Genomic DNA, 25,147 nt, shown 5'->3' with positions numbered 1-25,147 from the left:
AAACTTATCTAAGTGAATAGCTAATACATGCCCCCAATATTAGAAATATACTGACAAATCTTTAATGAAATTGAATAGACCCTGCATCAATTTCCTTCAAATACATAACCCACTTACTCCAGAACGGAGTTTTCCCGGTCCAACTTATGTCCGGTCACGGACTTGACCTCTATAAACTGGTCCTCTGTCTTCACTTTCTGGGAGAACAGATCAATGTGCTGTCCTATCTCCATATATGGGTAATCTGGTTCCTTCAAAAATAGGAGTGGAATATTGAACACTCAATGCAAATTATTTACTCAAAATATAGCACATGATGACAAACAATGCCTTTTGAATATATTCCTGGTCAGAAGGGTTTTTAAATAAGAAATTCATCACATTTTTCTGGTCAGAAACTTGATGTACAATGACAGGTAGTAGATATAATGAATAAACTAACTGCTATTACCATGAAAGGAAATAATGTCAAAGGATGAATATGCCAATGTCATCATGGCCACCTGTAATTTTTTTGTCAAACTTTTTTCTACAAAAATTGCAAAAATAGGTTGAAACTTTTGGCATAATCACATAACATTGAGGAATTAACAATCTCTTGCCTTCAGTATCACCCTGGAGACCACTTCAGCGACATGCTTGGAAACATCAGTGATATCTGCTGAGCCGTCAAACGGTATGAGGACTTGGACTGGCTTACTGCCAACGAGGATGTCCAACAGGGGCTGAAATCACAGAAGTATCGTGTCAAAATAAATTAGACGAAAAAGTCATAAATAGAGCTGTATAACTGTGTCTGCATGTTAATTTGTTGATTTGAGTATTTGTCATATATCTATTATAAGGCAAGATGTCTATCTTTCACATACTCCAACTTTAGCCGACAGCTTTTGTTTAAACAAGAGGCCCATGGGCCACATCGCTCACCTGAGGAACAATAGGTATGATAAAATCAGCTTAATGGAGTCATAATACAAACTATCTGGACAATGTACAATAATACATGTTGATCCTGTATAAATAAAATCCATTTTCCCCTGGATATTCTTATGTTTATAATCATTAGTCCCTTTTCTAACAGGACGATTTTATAGTCATATCATATGTTGAGTATTGCAGTTCTCAAAAAGATCCTTAACAATTGTTTATATATGGGATATAAACGTACATAAACTCTGAACCTTCTTGTGAGGCCAAAGAATTGTCCTGGGGCCAAAGTCTTAACAATTATAAAGAATCATCTGGCTGATTAGTTTCTGAGAAGAAGATTTTTAAAGATTTACCATATATATTCCTTTGTTAAACTTTGAACCCCCATTGTGGCCCCACCCTACCCCTGGGGATCATGATGTTCACAACTTTGAATTTACACTACCTGAGGACGCTTCCACACAAGTTTAAGCTTTCCTAGCTGATTAGTTTCTGAGAAGAAGATTTTTAAAGATTTACCATATATATTCCTATGTAAAACTTTGACCTTCCATTGTGGCCCCACCCTACCCCCGGGGGTCATGATTTTCACAACTATGAATCTACACTACCTGATGATGCTTCCACACAAGTGTCAGCTTTACTGGCTGATTAGTTTCTGAGAAGAAGATTTTTAAAGATTTACTTTATATATTCCTATGTAAAACTTCGATCCCCCATTGTGGCCCCACCCTACCCCCGGGGGTCATGATTTTCACAACTTTGAATCTACACTACCTGAGGATGCTTCCACACAAGTGTCAGCTTTCCTGGCTGATTAGTTTCTGAGAAGAACATTTTTAAAGATTTACTTTATATATTCCTATGTAATAAAACTTCGACACCTCATTGTGGCCCCACCCTACCCCTGGGGATCATGAATTTCACAACTATAAATTTACACTACCTGAGGATGCTTCCACACAAGTTTCAGCTCTCCTGGCTGATTAGTTTCTGAAAGGAAGATTTTTAAAGATTTACTTTATATATTCCTATGTTAAACTTTGAACCCCCATTGTGGCCCAACCCTACCCCAGGGGGTCATGATTTTCACAACTGTGAATTTACACTACCTGAGGATGCTTCCACACAAGTTTAAGCTTTCCTGGTCTTATGGTTCATGAGAAGAAGATTTTTAAAGATTTACTCTATATATTCCTATGTAAAACTTTGACCCCATTGTGGCCCCACCCTACCCTCGAGGGTCATGATTTTCACAAATTAGAATTTACACTACCTGAGGATGCTTCCACACAAGTTTCAGCTTTCCTGGTCTTATGGTTCATGAGAAGAAGATTTTTAAAGATTTACCCTATATATTCCTATGTTAAATTTTGACCCCCCATTGTGGCCCCACCCTACCCTCGGGGGTCATGATTTTCACAAATTAGAATTTACACTACCTGAGGATGCTTCCACACAAGTTTCAGCTTTCCTGGTCTTATGGTTCATGAGAAGAAGATTTTCAAAGATTTACTCTGTATATTCCTATGTAAAACTTCGACCCCCCATTGTGGCCCCACCCTACCCCCGGGGGTCATGATTTTCACAAATTAGAATCTACACTACCAGATGATGCTTCCACACAAGTTTCAGCTTTCCTGGTCTTATTGTTCATGAGAAGAAGATTTTTGAAAATTTCTCGAAAATTTTCATAAATTCCTAATTATCTCCCTTTGCAAAAGGGCGTGATCCTTAATTTTCACAAATTTAAATCCCCTTAGGCTAAGGATGCTTTGTGCCAAGTTTAGTTGAAATTGGCCCAGTGGTTCTTGAGAAGATGTTGAAAATGTGAAAAGTTTACAGAGACGGACAGACGGACAGACGGACAGACGGACAGACAGACAGACAGACAGACAGACAGACAGACGGACGACAGACAAAATGTGATCAGAATAGCTCACTTGAGCTTTCAGCTCGGTGAGCTAAAAAAACTTACTGTTTTTCCCATAAATATATTTTATAAAATCAATGCAGATACTTGATTCTGTGTTTAAATTGGTTAATGATAATTTTCTAGCAAGGAAAATTACAGGAAATCAACTAAATTTACATAGATCATGACTTCAAGTTCATTGTTATTCAGATCCTAGGTACTGTAAATTCCTTATATTACGCGAGTACTTAATTCTGCGATCCCGCTGGTTTGAATCAAATCAAGAGAATATAAAATCGCAAACATGGAACTTTTCTCCTTATTTCCTAGTTTTCAACTCTCATAAAATAATGGCGAGATTTTTCGCGGATATTAATTTCTCGCATTTACTGTGGTTTCATTAATATTCAAGGGTATCAATTTTCGTGGATAAAGTGAAAATCACAGTTTCAAGGATAGTATTACATAAATTTTGGCCAATGACCCTATGTATACAAAATACTAGTAGAAATTGCAGTTCATTTAATATTTAATTTCAGGATAAACTTAACAATGAAATCAACGAAAATTGGTATTCAACAAATATTGATGAAACCACAGTAATTAGGAATCTACAGTATCATATTCACCATGTTTGATATTTGGTGGAATTTGGATTTCCAATGAGTAAGCATAGATTTGATGTAGTGTATTTCTGAATTGATATAATTATTTAAAACATGATATAAATGCATAGCAATTTGTCAATTGTCGATGTTCTTGATTAAGTGGAAACTGCTTTCCATCAAAAAGTTAAATAGAATACAGAGTAAAATTAATTACGATTACAGTATCTTACATTGTTAATGTCTGCTTCGTTCAGGTTGATGGTCCATCCGTCTTTGAGTCCCAGGGTCATGTGATGTAGACTGGTCAGTGACACCCCGGCCTTACCCCCCAGGGCATGAGCCACGCTGGACTTGACACTTGAGTGGGGAACCACCAATACTCCGCCTTGTTTGAAATCACTGATTCCTGAATTAAACAATACACATGTAAATCAGTGATTCCTATGTTAAGTATTACACAATCACTAAATGTTGCTTTAAATTAATAAGTAGTTTCTGGAGAAAAAAGTCCTCATAAAAACTCAGCGGTCCGAAGATTTGGCCAGTGAATTTTTGGGTTGGGTCAGTAAAATTTGAAAATTAAGAAGTCTGATGGGCCTGTAGATATTCATAATTTTCAGATTGGATGGGGGAGAAACCGAAGGGGTAAAGCATTTCACATCACTTCTCACTGTTTTTTGTTTCTAACAACCTTCTACCAATACAAACAGTCAAGTTTTCAACATAATAATAACCTTCATCCAATGGGAACACGGACCCTGCCCCTGTCCGAACTTTTTTGTCCCGCGCGGCTGACAGACGACACACGGCGGTCCCTATCACAGAGAGATGACAATCCGCCGGTAAGACGGACAGAAGCTGGGCCAATCCGACATCTGACACCAGGCAACATCCATCCAGATTCACCTGACAGGTGGAAACAATGGGAGAAAATAAGTGGGCTATTTCATGCCTTGTTACCATTTTCAAACTTAAATTTACTTGATATATACAATTTACATGAATATATTGAGCTTGGCCTGTGTATTATTAGTGTCAAGGTTTTTTGCTGACCTCTTATGGTTTTACTTCTGATTGGGAGATGATGGTCAAACTTATATGACATTGTGAAATTAAAGGTGATTATCTCATACAGTTACACTATTTTTAGTTAATGAAGTGATAATTAGTACTAACATTGACTAGTTTGCTGGGCCAAGCTATAAACACTTTATATGGTTACTTTAGTGATAATTAGTACAAGTACTAACATTGACTAGTTTGCTGGCCCCGGCTATGATGTCAGACAGCCAGTTAAGTCCGACGTCACTCAACAGCTGACATCCTCGGAGGTTGATTCTCTTCAGCGACGAAAAGGCTCCCTGGAAAAAGAATGGGTGTAAAAAATTTACAAATATTGATAATTTGATGACATAAAACATTTTAACCGACCAACACAAGTAAGTTCTCTTGCAGCCTTGAAAAAAGAATGGTTCCAAAAAATAATAATTATTGATAATTTAAATGATGACATACGGCATAAAATTCATTTAGTTCACCAAAAAAATAATATTTTAATGTTCATTAACTGAAAAAAAATCATTGTATATTTTATAAAATAAAAAAGGTTCAATGTCCTAGCTGGTTTATGCAATTGTATAAAAGATTCTTAGTCAATGAGCTGTCACAATTACAGTACTGTAGATGAAGTAATCAATGGATCCACATTTTTTTGCTGAACAATGTCAAATTCCTTTTGGCTATTTGGAGGATGATCATTTGTACAAACATCTTTTGCTTGCTTCCACAAAATAAATAATACTAACTAACCAATTTGCTGTTAATCATGATAATACTGTCTAGTGTTTAACCTATCTACCTGTTTGATTGAACATTATTTCATTGAACATTATTTTATTGAACATTAATTTATTGAACATTATTTCATTGAACATTATTTTATTGAACATTAATTTATTGAACATTATTTTATTGAACATTAATTTATTGAACATTAATTTATTGAACATTATTTTATTGAACATTAATTTATTGAACATTATCATTATTGAACATTAATTGATTGAACATTAATTTTTTTCTATTGGTGTCCGATTTACCTCATTGGTTTTGGATCTATCTTTTGGACTATCTGATCAGATAACTTAATTATTTAAATGTATCTTTTTAGTATACTAGGTAATTTACATATCCCCCTATTTATTCATCTTTGTGGCTTCTGATACTGTATAATTTACATAATTGACTCAGCTTACCAGCAGTTTTGATGATAATAGTTGCTGAGCTGCTACAGTCCCTGAAACGATCTACTTTCCCATTTTTTTTGTGCGTTCACCGTGCGCTCACAGCACGTTAACTTGCACTCATTTACAAAGCGATCACCGTGCGTTCACAAAGTGCTCACCGTTCGTTCAGCTTTCACTTATCGTTCAGTCAGATAATTTTATATTTAATAGGCTGATAACAATATAATTACACGTAGTTCATTTGTTATTTTTTCTTGATTACCAATGAAACACAATGCAGGGATAACTCAATAGGCACTCCGAATGAATCGTTCATCTTGTGTTCACATAGTATTCTCTGTGCGTTCACAGTTCACTTTGCGCTTCCAATTGTGTTCTGCGTTCGCTCATCGTTCATAAGTGCTCACCAAATTCCATTCAGCCTGCATTCACCGTTTGCTCACAGTGCACTCAACATTTGTTCAGGGTGCGCTCACCTTTCACTCACCGTTCAAGAGGGAAAGTAGAATGTTTCAGGGACTGTATAGATATTCCAGCTATAACTTTTAGAACTGAATGAAGATTGGATGCTATACATAGGTATCAGCTGATCAGCTGCATGCTTTATATAGCTGCTATATATATCATGACAGAATCTTTCAGACTGCATGCCTACAGATGACATATTGATGGCCTGGCATCTTCTGCTGTTGGGATTTTGTAGATGACTTTTACCTTAAACTAGTACATAAGTTTTGACTAATTGAATGATCTATATGTTTTTACCTATCTTTTTGGCTGTTTTGGATGATATAGAATGATGTTTTACCTACATTTTTTGCAGCCTGTATAACTATTGATTATAAACTCACCTTCTTGACTGCCAGAGCTGTATAGTGTAGATGTTACACCTACAATTTTTGCTGCCATACACTGTGACAGTAGATGTTACACTCACTTTTTTGTGTATAGTGTACATGTTTACACCCACCTTCTTGGCTGCCCGTATTGTGTAGATGACCTGGTCTGTACAGTATCCATTGCCAGCAAAGTCTATCCCCTCCACACTCTCCCATTTCAGCAGCTCTATCTGCTTCTGTGTGGTCAAATATAGAGAGCATGCATCTCATTTATTTCCACAGGTTTTTTTAAATTAGATGTATTTTTGTGTAAATTTCTTGAAATAGTTGACAAATGGGTTATGCCGTAAGATTGATGCAGTGCATGTGCAGTATGAGTAAATTTACAAAAGATACCACACATCTTCAATAACTTGACGAAGAATACAGTCAAGCTCCATTATAACTAGAAAGAATAATCTTACTGTGACCCGGCTACGCTCAGGTTAACCCGGGTCTGTAGGACATCTGTCATTTTTAAGATAGAACATTCTATCTACATTATAACAAGATAGTTTGTTGTGCATAATTAGCTATAGTCTAATTCTAACAAATAAGAAAACAGCTGACACTTTTGCCAAATGAAAAATTCCCCAAAACTCTTTATTATAAAATATACATCAATTAGGTTGGGCCTATTTAGGATATAATATCCTATTAAAACTACACCTTTAAATATTTACATTTTCAACTTTGACAGTCTTTGTCTGTGATAACATTACGAATCAATTTTGAACCCTAAAACCCAGATCCAATAACTTCATAAAACATGAGGGACACAAAATGGGCGTGACTTAAGCATAACCAAAAAACGGTATTCATATGGCTGTGCAGCATAGCAAAACATAGCATTTACTACATAAAAAGAAATAGTGGTTTTAAAAGAATGTTGTTTTTATAGAGTGTACAAATTGGAAATAATATATATATATATAAGTTAAATAAGGAATCATTCTTTGAATATTATGATGTGATAATTTCGGTCGGAGCGTGGTCAAATCTATCATAAAGCCCTTTGGGTTTTATTCAATTTGACCATGCCCCAACCGAAATTATCACCTCATTATACTCAAAGAATACTTAAATAATTCCCATTTTTGCACTATAAATTCTTCATATCCCACTTGGGTTATTATATCCCAAATAGGCTGACGTAGAGACTGGTCTGTTAGTTTACCTTGAACTTCTGAAGAGGAATGTGTCCTCTTAAAAACGACTCCTCTTTGTCAAATGTCAGGGTCGCCATGGTTACTGAGAGTTCATCGTAGGTTACTGATCAAGATGAAACCTAAAGTTAAAACGAAATGTATCACATCATTTCACTTGCAATTTATGCATTTGTGAAATAATGATCAATGTATTGGCCCATCTAAGATGCTCCCATATTCTTTATAGAAGTTATTTATAACGCCAAACTACAACTGTAAACAACAGGTGAAGAAAATATACCCAAGGTTCCCTCACACCAAAACAAGCCATACTTTCACTTTCATTTCACTTAGCATCATACAGTAAACAAAAATCAAAACCATGCCTCCGGGTCGCCATAAATATTCTACCCGGCGTATTCAATATTTATACCTCGTGCATGTGTTGTTTTCAAGCAGACGACAAAATGAACTGTCAAAAATTCAGGTGTATCATCTTACCCGTTTACCTGTGTACAGGTGTTTGATCACGTATTTGATGGAGGTATCCGGGAGTGACAGCTATAGTATGAGGAGTACCCATATGTAATGCATCGATGCTCAAACTTTATTGATTAATTCAGGGTCATTTCACGTAAACACCAAACTATTGCGGACGCGTTAACTATACGATGACCTTTCTTTACTATCGGCCCGTAAACTAATCACTTAGTAATTGAATCATTTAAATGTACACCGGTATTTGTGGCGATTGAACTGCCATAGTTCAGATGTACGTAGAATAGATCGATGGTCATTTAAAGAAATGCGAATGACTCAGCAGATTACATACATGTATATATAGGCCTATATATACAGGTACATATGTAGCAAGTGTTGAGTTTTGGCCAGTAAGATTATTTCAATCTTGATAGTTTAACTCCTTTGACTTCATATATACCATAACCGTAAAATTCAGAAATATTATCTCTAAAATATAAAATTATCCTGAACTTTTTTCTATCTAGTGCGGTGATTTCCTTTAGGCTTACATGAAATAACACAAAACTATTAACTTAGCCCCCCCCCCCCCCAAACACACTTCAATTTCACAGTGCCATTAATGAAATGGCGCACACATATTGCATGTATATCAGGTTAATCAGGGTCTAAGCTAGTAATTAAATGTGACGTGTAAATGTAAATTAAGAACAGCTAGCTAGTTGATATTGTTTGAACATCGAACCTATAACCACATGACAACTGCGTACATTAGTAGTTACAAGTACTATAGGCCTACATTAATTCTTTACATGATTGACAAATTCTTTATTGTATATCTTTATCCCTATCTTTATTTAGTCATATATATTATTTTAAAAAGGACACGTTTAAAAATATTTAATATTTCGTTGGTTATTTTGTGAACCACTATACCCATATTTCGGTCATTCAACTTTAACCTGCTTTAAACATATATGGGAGTGATGAATAAAAAATCAGAAACTTAACGACTATCTATCGACAGGGGAAAATGCACAAAGCAGCTTTACATACATGTAGTTTAAATTTCAAGGCTTATTTACTAACCACCATTACATAATTCCGATACCAACATTCATTCATTCAAACGCACAATACCACATTATACTTGCCTGCACTCAAATTAGGGAATAAAACTCGTCGACGAAGCAATGCCGATTTAAAATGTCTCAATCAAGTAAATCCAAAAACTCAGTATAAAATACAAATATTAATCTCATCTATTTCACAAGCAAGAAGAAATACGCTGACACATGCGTTTAGTAGCATCATTCTTTAATTACACCGGGTGTTTCTAAAATAAAGACTCCGTATCCATCCATTAAAAGGTCACGGGGAAAACCCGGCCGTGGGCTCCTCTTTTGATCGTCTGTAGACCTATTGATTTCTGCCATCATTGATGTAAAAATACAGCTTTCTCAATGATCGATCCGCTCTGGTGATTCCAGTTTTTGCACGATGTTAAATGAAGCGTGGAGCATTTGGGAAAACTGTGTTTTTCCGACTGTTGCTTTAATAAAATGATTTATTTACATTTTTAGAAAATTATAATCGGAGTTTCAGTGCATCTAGTTAAATGTTCAGAAATGTACAATGTATTTTAGATACTTGAATTCATGCACTGATGAACAATTCTAGCACAGATACCCGACGTTATATATGTTTCTCATAATAATAAAATATAACCCTTTCTTAATGTTGTTTATATGGGAAAAATATATGACATCAGGTGCCTGTGAATTCTCGTATTTCGCTGATTTGCAAATATTTCGTATTTTGTTGATTTTTTTAAATTTCAAAATTGAGGCAAATAAACAAAATGACGCTTCTTTTTTGGATTTTTTTAATTTAACCCTGCGTACGCGTGTTTCTAAGTTTAATTTCATTAACCCCCCCCCCCCCCCCCAAAAAAAAAAACCCCGCGGAAAACGTCAGTGTTAATTATTTCGTACTTCCCCCCTACGATACCATGCATTCCATGCTGCAAACACAAACACTTACATGTACATTAGGCTGTCCAAAGTTAATTATACGTTTAACGTAACCAGCGTGCGTAGGTTTCGGAGATTTGGGTTTAACCCCCCCCCCCCCCCCCAAAAAACAAAAAAACAAAAAAACAAACCCATTTTATTTTTATCTTTTTAAGTTCGATTAAACTGAACATGTAGAAATTCGAAGAGTTTAGAGCCCATTATGGACTATATATAAGATACCTAATGGATTTTCCAAATAGTGGTAAATTAAAGCATCATTCTTAAGTCCTATGAAAAAACACACCAATATCTCTTATAGACTGGCAATGCGCTGTCAAGGACCTATGTATATGCATGTTACATATAAATATCTAAAGTGAATTGCCAGTCTTCTCCAGTCGCACCTCTTCAGACACAGAATTACACCCGTAAACCTCATACGAGACCCGCCTCTATATCATCTGTAGACAAATTGAAATGTGCCAATTGTGCACTTCCAAAATATCCTTAGTAAACTAAGTTTAATAATCAGTGCAGCCATGTCTGTTCTTAATCACCGTTAATGCATATGCATAATTTAACTTTTAATTAAAAAAAAACAAACAAAACAATTGTCTACATAAGGCATAAATGCCTCACCCTCTTTAAATAACAATTACAAATCTTACTCAGTGGACTTGATATTATTGATTCATTCAAATTGAAGTTGTATTTTGATTTAATTTAAACATATTTTATTGAGTAATCAAATGGATTAGGCAACAGGCAAAGCCTATATAAACCCTCTCCAAAATACAAAGTCAAGAAGTGGTGTTATAAAATAATCATAGAATATAGTATATATCATATATAATATAATTGAAGTTGTATTCTATGACATACATGTATGTTAAGAAATGCTTTAGTGCTTATTTCTGTTGTTTTCAAATGTTATTGATAATGTGATATACATTATTTTCATCAATGAAGAAATTCGGTTTCGAATTCTTCAGGTGTAGGTTTTGGATTTCCAGAATTCATCCTACCGACTTCTTCAAATAAAGTGTTTTTGTTTTTTACGATCTAGAACATTTTGGTCGTATTGTCGCCGGATGTACAAAAACACCTTATTTTCCCAGGCAATACATAACCAAACAAAGAAGGACTAATACTATAAGTATTTATTTTTGAATAAACATTTTAAATCTGCAAATAGATCAAATTCCACACAAACATATGGCAAAGTTCATACAACACGAGCTTTGGTTTTCCTTTACGACAAATTACATATAATCACATCAAACCTATAGCATGGGTGAGGCAGTCGTTGACTTTTGTCAAATATTGCCAAATAAACCATATAAACACTTCATGCTTTAAGTTAAATGTAAAAATTCAATTTGAACTGGCTGTCAATAAAATTAACAACTGCTAATCAAAAACTGTTCTTAAGTTGGGGCTTTTCGTATTTGAGATTGAATTTGTATGGTAATTGAAATTTTTGAAAGCAACTGACTTTTACATGCATAAAATAATAAATATATCTTGTCATATGAAATCTAAGCATTCCTATAAGCAGTTTCTATTTCCTTTATAAATTAAAGTAAACAATTACACAAAAGTAAATCTTATAACAAAAAAGAGAAAAGTAAAAAAAATCACTTCTAGGATATAAACACACACACACACACACACACACACACACATAATATAATCTATATAAAACGAGCTTTGTTGGTTTTTCTTTACGACAAATTACACATAAACACATTAAACCATTTAGCATAGATGAGACATTCATTGACTTTTGTCAAATTTAAAAAAAATTCAAATTATGAATACTACATGCTTTAATAAATTGTAAAAATACAACTCTTACTAGCTATCACTAAAATTAACAAATGCTTATCAAAAATAAGGCTTTGTATGTGAGATTTGATATCACATGAAAAAATGGGGCATGAAAAAATCCCATTTTAACCACCCTCAATATGATAAACTATCCTAAAATAAAATGAATTTTGAAAAAATAAATCAGGAGCTACATATGGTAAATTTCAAAGATATTATGTACAATCAATGAACGCGTCGAAAGTCCTTTCGGTCGTATTCAAGTAAATGTATTTCTTTTACATCGCAAGAGATTAATTTATGTATAGACCGGAAGTACGTTCAATATTTCTGCATTTTTTTTATTTTTGGTCCTGGTCAAACAAAATACATGTAGCAGGCAATATGGTGGTTTCTACGAGCTTTAGGATTATTTAGAAGTTTGTAAGTTGTTAAGTTTTTATTTATATGAAATTAAAGGCAACTGACCTTTCACCATGGAAATATTTTCACTATTTGCACGCATAGAATAAAAACTATATTTTGTCATATGAAATCTAAGCATTCTTATAAGGAGTTTATTTCTTAATAAATTAAAGTGAATAGTTTCACAAAAGTAAATCTTTGAAAAAAAAAACATAGAAAAAAGCTAATTCTCAGATACATTGAAAAAAAAATATCTATACAGTACGAACCACAAACGTCTCAAAAAGAAGATTTGAGAAAAAAAATTATCATATGACTTTATCTTTCTTTGTAAACCATTAGAGTTAGAATGATACAACACAAATCTTAGCATTATGTACAAACAAACTTGTCTTTTAAAAAAGATTGGTGAGCTAGCGCTGTGACCATTTTCATACACAAAAGGAAGGTTCGGGATAAACTGGGTTAGTTTGCTGAATTCTTCAACGTTTAATTATTAGGAGGTCTGTACTGTTGAGGGGGGTCTCAATATGTGGTACCTTAATATATGGTAGGATGAAGCCTAAAGGTGCAGTTTTATCGGCAATGGCATCCGAGTTAATATTTGTAGACGGTAAAGTAAGATACATCAATCAGAACCAAAAGTCGTTTATGAGACGCCGGTTGCGCCGATAGCTGCAAACACCTCTTAAACTATAGGTATTTAAGACCACCCTAAGTGATTGTCGCTACAAACAACTGAACGATTCTCTCTTTACGTCGGAAAAAACAGTTTTGCGATGAACCAGACAGGGATTTTCCAGCATGACTGTCGTTACTTTGCTCGGATTTTCCCACGTGTGATAGATTCAAGCCAAATTGACCAATAATAAATTTTCTTTGTTTTGCTTCGACGTTAAATTTTCCCGCTCGAATGTCATTTCCTAATAAAATGTGGACTTTTCCGTCAAAAGAAGAAAAACAAAAACAAATAATATCAGCTTGGCCAGCATTGTATCAATCGCTTCTAGTCTTCTTAACATACTCTGAAAAAAAATATCCTGAATATTTTTTTTTCTAACCCCCTGGATTTATTTAGGAACGTTGTATGACTGAAAGGAAAGCTAGGTGTTACCAGTTGATTCCTACAATCTTGTCATTATTTTAAAGTCTTTTTTGTACTTGTATGTGTAGATTAGACAATGAAATAAGAAACTTTAGAATTCGGATCATATCTATATTTATGAAAAACCGAAATTGTCATCGAACAGTCTATCTACAGAAGTTTTTTTTCCAGAATGCCCGACCGTGAAGTCGATCGTGCCTATTCCAGAAATACAGACTAATGTAGTTGCTTGTGCCCAAGAACGCTTTTGATTAGGACAGCTTTGATTATCTTAGATACATATTAAATGATAAAAAAATAAAATAAAAGAGAAGCTTCTGTAAAAGCAAAGGACTGCGAACGATAGCATTGTCTAGCCACCTAACTAAAAGTCATTTTTTGAAAAGTTGTCTTATCAAAGTTATTTTTTTATTATAATGTAAACATTTATGTATATTTTCATTAAATACAAATGATTTGGTCAAACAAGAGAGATAACTTTGTATTTTGGGTTAAACTAGCTCATTTCATAATAGAAAATAACGGAAAACGGAAATATTTTTTAAAACATCTTTCCCCCCGTGAAACAAAAATTCCTTTTGAGGGGATTTAATTATTGTTATTTAGCATATTTTTACCAAAGGGTTTGTTGTTTCACAGGGGGGGGGGGGCATATGTCTACAGACCGAAATACATTCCAAAAAAAGAATTTTGCTTTATAAATTTTCGAAAAATAATTAACAGGTATGAATTGAAATGAAATTTTACTTTAATATATATCGTAAATATGTTATAATTAAGTTTTTATGCACATATTGGCCGCTAAAAAATATTTTCCTCCCTCATAGAGACCGATTTCAATGAAATTTTTTAAGACCCCGCGTTAGCAAAACTTTTGTTTAAAGATAATTAATTTGATTACAAATTTTATTTCGATTTAAATTGATTGGGATTTGATTATACTTTTTAGTAGAAAACTTAGTTTTTTAACATCTGACAGAAATTCCGAAATATTTGGATGTAAAATGTAGGCGGGAAACGGGCGTTAGCGTTCGTAGTTTTTATCAGTTCAAATCTTCAAGAAATGTTGTTACACATTTAAGAATTCAAACATTCTGAAAGTTTTGTAACTGTATCCTCCATATTCCTTATTTTGACAGCATTGACTTTGAGCCGTTTTTTATTTGCTTTAATTTTATCCTTTGTTTCCGAGATTTGCTCGATCATTGTTTTGAATGTTTTTAGCTTTTTAGGGAGTACATCTTCTGTGACCTTAACGATAAGTTTGATGATAATCATCCCACAGTTTTCGTCAAGGTGATCGCATATTTTTCTTCGAATTTTCGCCAAGTGTTTGTTGTATTCATTATTTATTTCTTCGTCTGTTTTCCTTGTAAACCAGCCCCAAACAGCGCCAATAAGGAAAGCAACTCCAGCTAATGCGGCAGCAGCTAATCCAAACCCGACAGCTAGAGCAGCCATCCAGACAGGAGAAGTAAGTGCACCGAGTGATAACAATACGTTAGTTGGAGAAAAGGACCATGTATCAGGAAAAGATTATATCCATTCTTTTTCCATCCCAGAAAGATCCGATATTACCTGTTCGCAAAATTTATTGATTTCTATTTGAATGCATTCGTACCTTTTTAAAACTCCATCGGATTGCAAGAATTTTTCAACGTACAAATCAACCCGTGCTTCGATTTCTTTTTCAAAATCCGTCGTGCCCCAGTTGATGTCTGCAATCGGGGTCCGGTCTGGAGGATTAAGTACCTTTGTTCTGCCAGCACTTGTTGACATGTAATCATAACATTCCTGTGCTATGTCTTCTTTTGCTTCAGTATTCTTTTCAAGAAACTTTTCTCTAGCCTTGAAGAATAAAATGATCACAATGCAGATTAATAAATCAAGTTCATCGTTCAAGTAAAACACAACCTATCCAGACTATTAATTGATACCTGTTTGCATTCCACGGTTAGTTCATTAAGCTTTCTCGTGTGTCGTTCAAGCAGTGATTTACATTCATTTTCAGTCTTCGTCTCGAGTTCGATTCTTGCATTAAGCCCTTTTGATAAAGGTGTCAATACTTGTTGCAGAAACCTTTGAACAACAGATATAAATATACGTAGACTAGATGTGAATAAAAAAGGATTAAATACCTAACTAAAAGAACTATTCATTCATTAATTCATTTCAACTATATTTCCTTTCATAGGAGAGCACATTAACTTGACATTTTAAATTATAAAGGCAACACAAAAGTAACAATGTTAATAGAAATTATATCGGAGAACAATATACATACATATGTACATTACTTTTAAGGAAGAGGTAGACAAGTTGGCAAGAAAAACAGAGTTAACTGATGTCTATAAAATCGCCAATGACTTAGGTATGCTGGTTTTGAAAAAAGGGAACATTTACCCAAGATGCTGCAGAAGTCGGTTGTTTTCAGCAGTCTTTACCATTGTGCCCAACACTCTTTTGAACTCTTCAAAATTGGTTATGGAACTATTTGATTTTCCAGAAGAAACCTTGATATAAAATTAATGCTCAAGTTAAATATATACAATTCAACAAATCAGCCACATTGACCCTTTAAATCCATATATCGTTAAGTGTATCATTGCTATGCTTTACTCAGTGTAAATTGTGTTTTTTTAATGATGAAATCTTTTCTTCCATTTCAGTAACTATATATTCTCGCTTGTTTTAGTTTTACTTTGTTGGTCAATCATAGCATTTAAACTTAATTATTAAATGTTGTGTTAAAACAATTATTTTTACAAAAGATGATTACATCTTTTAAATTCATCTTGAAAATGAGTTCCTCTCTCACTGATGGCCATCTCCGTTTGATATCAGTCTTCAACGTATTCCATGTTTTTGTTTCTTCGTCCTCGTCACTGCTGTCATCTTCACTGAATAGCGTATCCCATTTATTTGTAATAAATATGACGTTTTGTGGATGAAAACATGGCATCTCGTTTTCCAGATGTAGTAGAAGTATTGCTTTGATTATTTGTGGTAGCTGTAACATACACATTCATGGATTAAATTTTAATTTTATTTTTTCAATTGTTGTCTTGGATAATTTTACTTTTTAAATTTGAATAACATAAAATTCAAAAATAAAAAAAAAATTAAACTCATACAATATTCACATTTTTAATTCATCATGCTAATTCAATGTTAAAGTTACATTACATCTAATGAACAAAAAGGGACCCTACTCCATGCACGGATCTAGAGGGGGTTGGCAAGAGGCCCATGGGCCACATCGCTCACATGAAAAACAATAGGCATAATAAAATCAGCTAAATGGAGTCATACCGGTAATACAAACTGCTAGTAACTGGACAATGTACAACAATTCATGTAGATCCTGTATAATAAAATCCATTTTCTCCCTGGATATTTTCATGTTTACAATCGTAAGACCCTTCTCTAACAGGATGATTTTATAGTCACCTCACAAGTTAAGTATTGCAGCTCTAAAAAAACACAATTGTTTATATGAGAGATATAAACCTACATTAAACTCTGAACCACTTGTGAGGCCAAAGAATCGTCCAGTGGCCAAAGTCTAAACAATTATAAAGAATCATTTGGCTGATTAGTTTCGTAGAAGATTTTTAAAAGTTTACTCAATATATTCCTATTTAAAAGCTCGACCCCCATTGTGCCCTCCACCTACTCCTGGTGATCATGATTTTTACAACTTTGAATTTACACTACATGAGAATGCTTCCACACAAGTTTAAGCTTTCCTGGCTAATTAGATTATGAGAAGAAGATTTTTAAAGGTTTACTCTATATTTTTCTATATAAACTTCGACCCCCATTGTGGGCCCATTCTACCCCGGGGATCATTATTTTCACAATTTTAAATCTACACTACCTGGGAATGCTCTAACACAAGTTTCAACTTTCGCTGTTGATTAGTGTCTAAGAAGAAGATTTAATCACTACATTCCTGTGTAAAATTTCGACCCCCAATTGTGCCCTACTTCTACCCCCGGAGGTCGTGATTTTCACAAATTTGAATCTACACCACCCGGGGATGCTTTCACACAAATTTCAGCTTTCCCTATTCATAAGTTTCTGAGACGAGAATCTTTAAAAATATACTCTATAGATTCTTGTCTAAAGCTTCACCCCTCCCATTGTGCCCCTTACCCCCAGGGGTCATAGTTTTCACAACTTTGAATCTACACTACCTGAAGATGTCTCCACACAAATTTCAGCTTTCCTGGCTTATTGGTTATGAGAAGAAGATTTTTAAAGATGTTCTCTATATATTCCTATGTAAAACTTTGACCCCTTAATGACCCCCTACCCCCGGGGATTATGATTTTCACAAGGATACTACACTTCCTGAGGATGCTTGCACAGAAGTTTAAGATTTTCTGACTGGTAAGTGTCTGAGAGGAAAGTTTTTAAAGATTTACTCTAATTATTCCTATGTAAATCTTCGACCCCCCCCCCTCCATTGTGTCCGAAACCTACCCTTGGGGATCATGATTTTCACAACTTTGATGCTACATTGAGGACAACTTTGAATCTATTCTACCTGAGAATGCTTCTACACTAGTTTAAGCTTTCCTGGCCCAATGGTTCTTGAGTAGAAGATTTTTTTTAAAACGACTATGTGCGGTTTTATGCATTTTCTGCCCCCAAAATCAAAGTTTTAGAAAGAGCTTTAAAAATAAGGTGAAAGATAGTTAAAATTATATTGGAAATAAAGGTGTAAAAGGTTATCACCAAAGTGACATCATAATGTAGAAATGACGTCATGAAGATTGCCTTATTTTGATAAATTGATGTTTTTGTAGCAAAATATGGGTGTTTTCCGATAGTTTTTCGACTGGGAAACATCGAGCGCAGGCTTCCTCAAGTACCTCTTTTTAGTAAAATGTGTATAACTATCTGAAGAAAAACATATGTTAAAATCGCACTTGAGCAGACCTGCGCTCTATATTTCCGAATGCAAAATATAAAGCAAAAATGAGAATATTTTCATTTGTTTGCAAATTTGTGGGAATTAGGTCATTTAGGTGACGTCATAGATAAACAGCGAATAAGCAATGATGACTAAATTCAAGATTAAAGTTATAGGCATCCTCTATACAATTATTTGTGAAGATTTGATTTTTATACGATACTATTTAAAAACTGGTTGAAATTGGGGGCAGATATTTGACCATACCGCACATAGTCCTTTCTCAAAATTTCCCTTAAAAAAGACGTTGTCCTTAAATTAACTTTGCATCCTCTTTGTCTAAGGGTGATTTTTGCCAAGTTTGGTTGAAATTGGCCTAGTAGTTCTTGGGAAGATGTTAAAATTGTGAAAAGTTTACAGAGAAACAGATTGACAGACGGACGACAGAGAAAATGTGTTCAGAAAAGCTCACTTGAGCTTTCAGCTCAGGTGAGCTAAACAGGAGATGTTTGTGAAACACTTATGCCCTCCCTGCAACAACGTGCAATTTTATGAGTCAAAGAGGAACAATTCTGTTCAAATATCTCGACCGTTTACAAAATTGCACTTGACCTTTGTTTAATCTGTATTTCATTTCAGTACGTGTAACATCTGCGAAAAAATATGAACGAATACTGCAAAGAATTGTAATTTTTCGAAGTTTAAAGTTAAAATTTACTGCAAAATATTTACCCTATCATTTTGCATTCCACCAGCACTGCCAGCATTTATCACAAAGATAAACAGCAATGCGTTCGGGAGATCCTCTATCAGTTTGTCAGTAACGTTTCCCGAGCCTCCGATTCCAGGCGTGTCTACTAGAATCATGTTACCCTGAATTAACAAAGAAAACAAGTGTAAACTGTGTAATCTTAATAAAGAGAATAAAGTAAAATAAAATTAAATAAGATATTTTAAATAAGCAATTTCTCTAGTATATTGTACAAGCTTTAAAAGCTAGAGAGTAATTGTAACCAGATAATATGCTAAATTTTGATTTCAACGAGCATATCTCTCTTTAAAGAACATGACCCACTATGAAACAGAAGATGTGTGCGTTTGATTATTCATTAAAAATGATTAATATACCTCAAGAAGAGGGAAAGTAAGTTAAACCTCCACACTTTTAAATGTGACGCTTTTTTCCGATGACGTAAGGTCTGTCAGGTCTTTTAAGAAGTCCCTCAACATCTTAACACCTTCTTTTGTTTCCAGATTACATTTGTCCGTCAAGTCAGTCTCTTCCTGCTCCCCTTTCATGTTTGTGGTTTTAACTCTTATTTTATCAGAGTTACGTAGTTTACATATTGTAGAGGTGGACTCGTTGTTTCGGCCTTTAAACAATTGTTTCCCCAGTAATTTATTGATCAGTGTTGATTTACCCGCGCTTGTTTCCCCTGAAATATATTCGTACAATCTTATTTTTTGGAACACAGTCAAAAATGATTATAAACTATACATTACTCCCCTTTCACAACAAAGCAAAATAAACACATATAACCCTACCTGCAATTACAATTCCATGGTCGGAATTTTCCAGATCATTTATCCATTTTTGAAGAACAGTAAGACAATCTGGTATAGATTGTTCGAGTTCATTGCGAAGATCCTGTGTGCATTCATTGCTTAGGATAAAACTTTCACAATCCTTGTATAAAGATAATACATTTTCTTCAACTGCCTCTTTATCCTCTGGATTGAATTTCCTGAGAAAACGATTATAATATTATATCACTATGTTGAATAATTCGTTACCTTTATTTTGATCATCACAGGCCTACATTATAGTTTAAACAAGTATATGTAATTAATATTAAAAAAATAATTGAATTCAATGTTTTTTATTACGTTAGTCATTCTGAATTCGTTGTTTATAAACACTATTGAATGAACGTTCAAAAATACCTCGACGTCCTCTTTTTATGCTCTAATCCCTCAGCCATTTTATTTTTCTGCTTTTCCTTTAACACAGAATGACAGGAAAATGCTTATATCTTATACAATTTTCTTAAACCTTGTCTTAACTTGAAGGATATACTAGTACTGAAATATAATTGAAAAGCTTTATTTACTTAGTCAGTTATTGATATATTATACATTATATCAAAATAAGATAAAATACACAATAATTTTTTTTAGAAGACTTAAAGTTAACGTTAACGCAATGGACATATTTATTCAAACATCTTGGCATCTAATAGTGTGTAACACTTTTGTTTTGTTTCAAATATATACTCATGACAAGCCAAATTACTTGCAATCATATTTAAGAAAAAAGTCTAAAAAATCTAATGTTTTAAAAGTGGTATATATGTCTTTTGATAGTTAACCAACAATTCAATCTTTAATAATATCTATTTGATAGTCAACTGAACTGAGCAGGAAACAAACAACCAGTATAAGTACTTTCGAACAATGTGTAGAGTTCAAAATATAAAAAAAGAATTTAGAAGACGATTTTAACATGTGACGTCATTTATATGGTATGTTCCGTGAATGTATGGTACATTTATACCCTGCGTTATCTAAATAAATCCTTTCACAATTATCGTTTTATTTTGAATCGATTTTTAAATACCGCATGAGTACAAATTTACTCTTTGAATATCAATTATGACTTTACAAAGTACACAATGGTATATACAACCGGGTGTCAATAGAACATTAAAAGATAAAAGACATAATAAGTTGAACTTAATAAAGTCAGCTAAATCTTATCAGCGTTTAAATAAATCAATACAATATTATTGCGTTTAAATGCAAATGAACGAACAACTAAATACAACAACGTGGCGCATTGCATTGACAAAAGTAGTTCACAACCTAAAGCGACAATTTAACTTTAAAATACAAACAGATGCCCGAAAAAGGACAAGAAACCAACCACCAAAACAAAAACAAATACCAAAAACAAACTAAAGCCCTGATTTGTAAAAAAAATGACCCCGTTTTTAAAAGTTATGATCTGAATGATGATAAGCTGATGCACTAATTTCTGCATATTCGTCAAAGCGACTCACGACCTAACATTGAAAAATCAGATGTAATAAAGAAGTTCACATGAACACCTTTATCAAGACCATCATACAATGGGAAATAATATTTACAAATAAAAATAATACATTAAGCACTTTAACTTAAAAAAAAATCCCCATTTAATTCACTATGGCAAGTTTTGAACATAAGAAGAGAATTTCATGTCAAACACTTGAAAAGATATTTCATTAAAAGCACAGATGATGCTTTGAGGTGCAATAAAACGGTCAGATTTTATTCATCAGTGTCAAAGCTATAATTTGTTAAAAATAAATTTTACATACCCGAACTTCAACAGTGCTTTTTCAATCGGTTGCGCCAAATGCCCAAAACAGTAATAACGGGTTCCAAGGAACTGTTGACTCCGCAAGGCTTGCATTTGAAACTATGGTTATGAAACAATTCATTTAAATAGGTAAATCGTCAATTTACAGCGCATGTGCGAATTATTTTGCAGTGTTATAGGGTCTTCATGTCACGTGACTACTTCGTTAGTTTGGCACTAAAATCATGTATAAATAATCGCCATCGAGAAAATACCCATTTATTTAAGTTAACAGGAGTGTGCAAAAGATTTCATAATCCGTTAAAGGCGCTTTACCAGTATCTAATACCAGTACATTGCTTCTCATGCTTGTGGTTTGGTACTGTTAATTTTATGCATTGTGTGTATTTAATGTTTAACCATAAATTTAAGTGTACAGTCGAGAGAAACTGATTTTTACTATTAATATAATTATTATCTTGAATATGTTTTTAAATAAAAATCGCTAAGTGCAAAATAGATAGAATATATGTCTATGCTGATTGTAAGCCCTCATAACAATGATGAAGGTCTAAAAAAAAAAAACCCCCAAAAACGAGAGGATAGAAGACAATTGTTAAAACTGAGAGCAATAATTTTATACAAAAACAAATGTATACCAATGGGAATCCTTTTAAAATAATATAACAATAAAAGCATTGTTCCAAACAGAGTCTGGATCCCGAAATAATTGGCATTTAGACAAATTATCAAAAAAAGAAAAGGTAAATAAATTACAATTTACTAGTTTTGTCGTTTGGACTTTGTTTGCAAGGAGATAATAGTTTGTGACCTTTATTGCTAATTTCGACATATTACAATCTTGTTGAAAACTTTAAGACGTAGACAATCTTACAACATTCTTTGTTTTTATAGAAATAAAAGCACTTCAAACGGTGACATTGATCAAACCTTTAAAGATAAATCAATTTCAATGTTTGAACAATATTAAGATAACAGGTTTTTGAGGGAAAAATGGAAGATGACAAAAATATGTTGCAACACGTTATAGTAGAATATGTTCTAGAATTTTCAAAACAATTAAAAAGACATAGTTTAAACAGAAACAAGGAGCTTAGCAGCGTTTTAAGAAATACATCGATTACAATGTTTGTGCAGCATGAAAGACTATTAATGTGTACGCAAAATTTGCAATATAAAACGGATGTTCAAGCATGGAGAGTCAACAAAAATTATGCCCTTGTATGACCAAGGATTTAAACAAAACAAAAGAAATATTTAATAGTTAGTTCTTGATGTAATCGTCTCAAAAAACTTGTAATAATATTGCTTTAAAGTAACTCATTAACAAACCTCAAAAAAATTGAATTCAAAAACTTTCTGAGTTCCTTTTCTACATTGTAAGAATTGGGACTAAAGTACGAAGTTTTATTTTTTTTTAACTACAAAGCTTCTTTGAATGTGGTTTATGTCGCTTACGATCCGAAAAATGACACTTTTACATAAGATTCATAATTCACATGTGAACATAATAATGTGTTACCTTTTGAGTGTTCAGTCTGACTAACAATATATTTGATTAAAATCGCTGTTATGATAACGAAGTAGCATATTCATCCTAACTGGTGTTTGAACGGTTTGTTATCTTATTCTTTCAATTTGGAAACGTTTTATTTTACCCTGTGACGTTACCTCTATTGAAGACCTAACCGTTCATGTCCTTGTAAGCAATGGAAAGTTATAACATTTTTTTAGGTTGGGTTATTTAGAAATGTTGAGGTATATCAATATTAATAATGAGATACCACAAGCTCATTAAAGATGATCAGATGAAGACAACTAAAACAAGAATTAGAACAATATTTTATAGAGAAATATTCCAACAAAAATGAAAAAGCTATGTGCATGGAAACACATATACATTAATATTTACATCCTAATGTTTATATATTGGATGTTATTTTAAAAAAAAGGGCCAGCACCATTATCTCCCCTTTGTCACGCATTAAATAACCAGAGTAAACTCCCCATCGAGCTTATAAATTAAAGCACAAGCCTCATTTTCTTCCTTTCAATTCCTGTTACTGAGCAGATATATTAAATGTTTTTCTTTGATAAGCACGTGCTGCAAATACTTTTTAAAAACAATTCAGTGTACCAATTATTGTCAATGTTAGTTCCGGCTCAATTTATGTGGATGTTTTTAATATGGTTTAGATAACATGGATTTATTTCGGGTAACACCAATGTTTGGATAACGTTTCCTCACGTTAGCAATGCAATAAAACAAATAAATATAGAAGGCAGTATATTAATCTAGCCTCTCTATTGCCCCCTAGACCTGGTGGGGATATAAGAATAATCGCAAATACTATCTGGGAAATAATATCTAACAATGCAAACCCCAAAAAGGTTGCTACCATAGATCAGCGGATTGATCTCATATGTGCTGGCATCCCTGCTAAATCCAATGAGCTTTTGAAATAAGTGCAGTATGTTAGAATGGGGGATGACAGTGGAGCAGTTGGATGGAAAGAATATGATGTTTAGTCTATAAGTTACACAAGGCCCATAATCCAGCATCCGTATGGTGAGTTTGGGGTGTGGATTTTTAACTCTGGGAAAAGTATATAACCCCAACCTCAACTTTTAATGCTTCTCAAACCCTGCATAGTGCTTCATCTAGAGGAACAACTTCTATAACTTCAAGTTCAAAAGGTTTTGCGAAATGTTTTCTTGTACGTAGACTAGTAGTCCTTTACGGTGCAGTGGCCAGCATGCCGTGCTACACTGCACTCTTGCACAAAAGAATCCATTACATTGTTTTCGTGCCCCCAGATTTAGAACACAACATGCTAACAATCAACCAAGGACACAACAATCGCATTTCAGGGGACACCAAAACTAAAAAAACTAGCGCCGCCATTTCAGATTTAAAACCCCACAAGGTTAAATGCCTCGGCAAACTGTCTATCACACTCCATGCACAAGATATTATCCAAATACCCAGACTGCAAAAAATATTGTTAGTATTTTCGCAGGGCTTTTGATTAAATTACACGGCGCCAAGATTTCTTATTTAAAAAAATGATATGGACGTACGAACATTGCTACGAGCTTCAAGGGAAAAATGAAAAAAATATAATTAGGACGGGTCGGAGGCCATTTCGGAATCTACCATTTTCAAAACTCTGCATATCTCCTATCGGAGTGGTATGGGGGCAACTATAGTTGGAGTTTAATTACTACTTTCATTTCCCAAAGTCAATAGCGTTAATTGTTGCATAGACTCCGAGAAAACATTCATCTTTTGACACGGTTATACA

The 25,147-nt window shown here is 33.7% G+C and overlaps 1 protein-coding gene and 2 pseudogenes across 1 annotated transcript in view; 1 reads left to right on the top strand and 2 right to left on the bottom strand.

The window, feature by feature from the left end:
- Positions 1-7,967, bottom strand: part of LOC128173030 (uncharacterized) — a 77,323-nt gene extending 69,356 nt beyond the window's left edge. Inside the window, exons 1-7 of the mRNA XM_052838782.1 lie at positions 7,755-7,967; positions 6,670-6,774; positions 4,704-4,814; positions 4,188-4,359; positions 3,684-3,859; positions 603-725; positions 118-251 (exon numbers count right to left, since the gene is read on the bottom strand). Of these exons, the coding sequence (XP_052694742.1) occupies positions 118-251; positions 603-725; positions 3,684-3,859; positions 4,188-4,359; positions 4,704-4,814; positions 6,670-6,774; positions 7,755-7,823 (890 nt within the window). The 5' untranslated portion in view covers positions 7,824-7,967. The remainder of the gene's footprint in view (positions 1-117; positions 252-602; positions 726-3,683; positions 3,860-4,187; positions 4,360-4,703; positions 4,815-6,669; positions 6,775-7,754) is intronic.
- A 3,401-nt stretch (positions 7,968-11,368) lies between these two features.
- LOC128173880 (transmembrane GTPase Marf-like) lies at positions 11,369-20,463 on the bottom strand (annotated as a pseudogene).
- A 3,630-nt stretch (positions 20,464-24,093) lies between these two features.
- Positions 24,094-24,729, top strand: LOC128173029 (uncharacterized; annotated as a pseudogene).
- Positions 24,730-25,147: the final 418 nt, after the last annotated feature.

The sequence above is a fragment of the Crassostrea angulata genome, chromosome 2 (genome assembly GCF_025612915.1).
Source record: "Crassostrea angulata isolate pt1a10 chromosome 2, ASM2561291v2, whole genome shotgun sequence".
In the NCBI taxonomy this organism is placed as follows: Eukaryota; Metazoa; Mollusca; class Bivalvia; order Ostreida; family Ostreidae; genus Magallana; species Magallana angulata.
The sequence above is the reverse complement of the archived record's forward strand: the minus strand, read 5'-3'. Positions and strand labels throughout refer to the sequence as shown.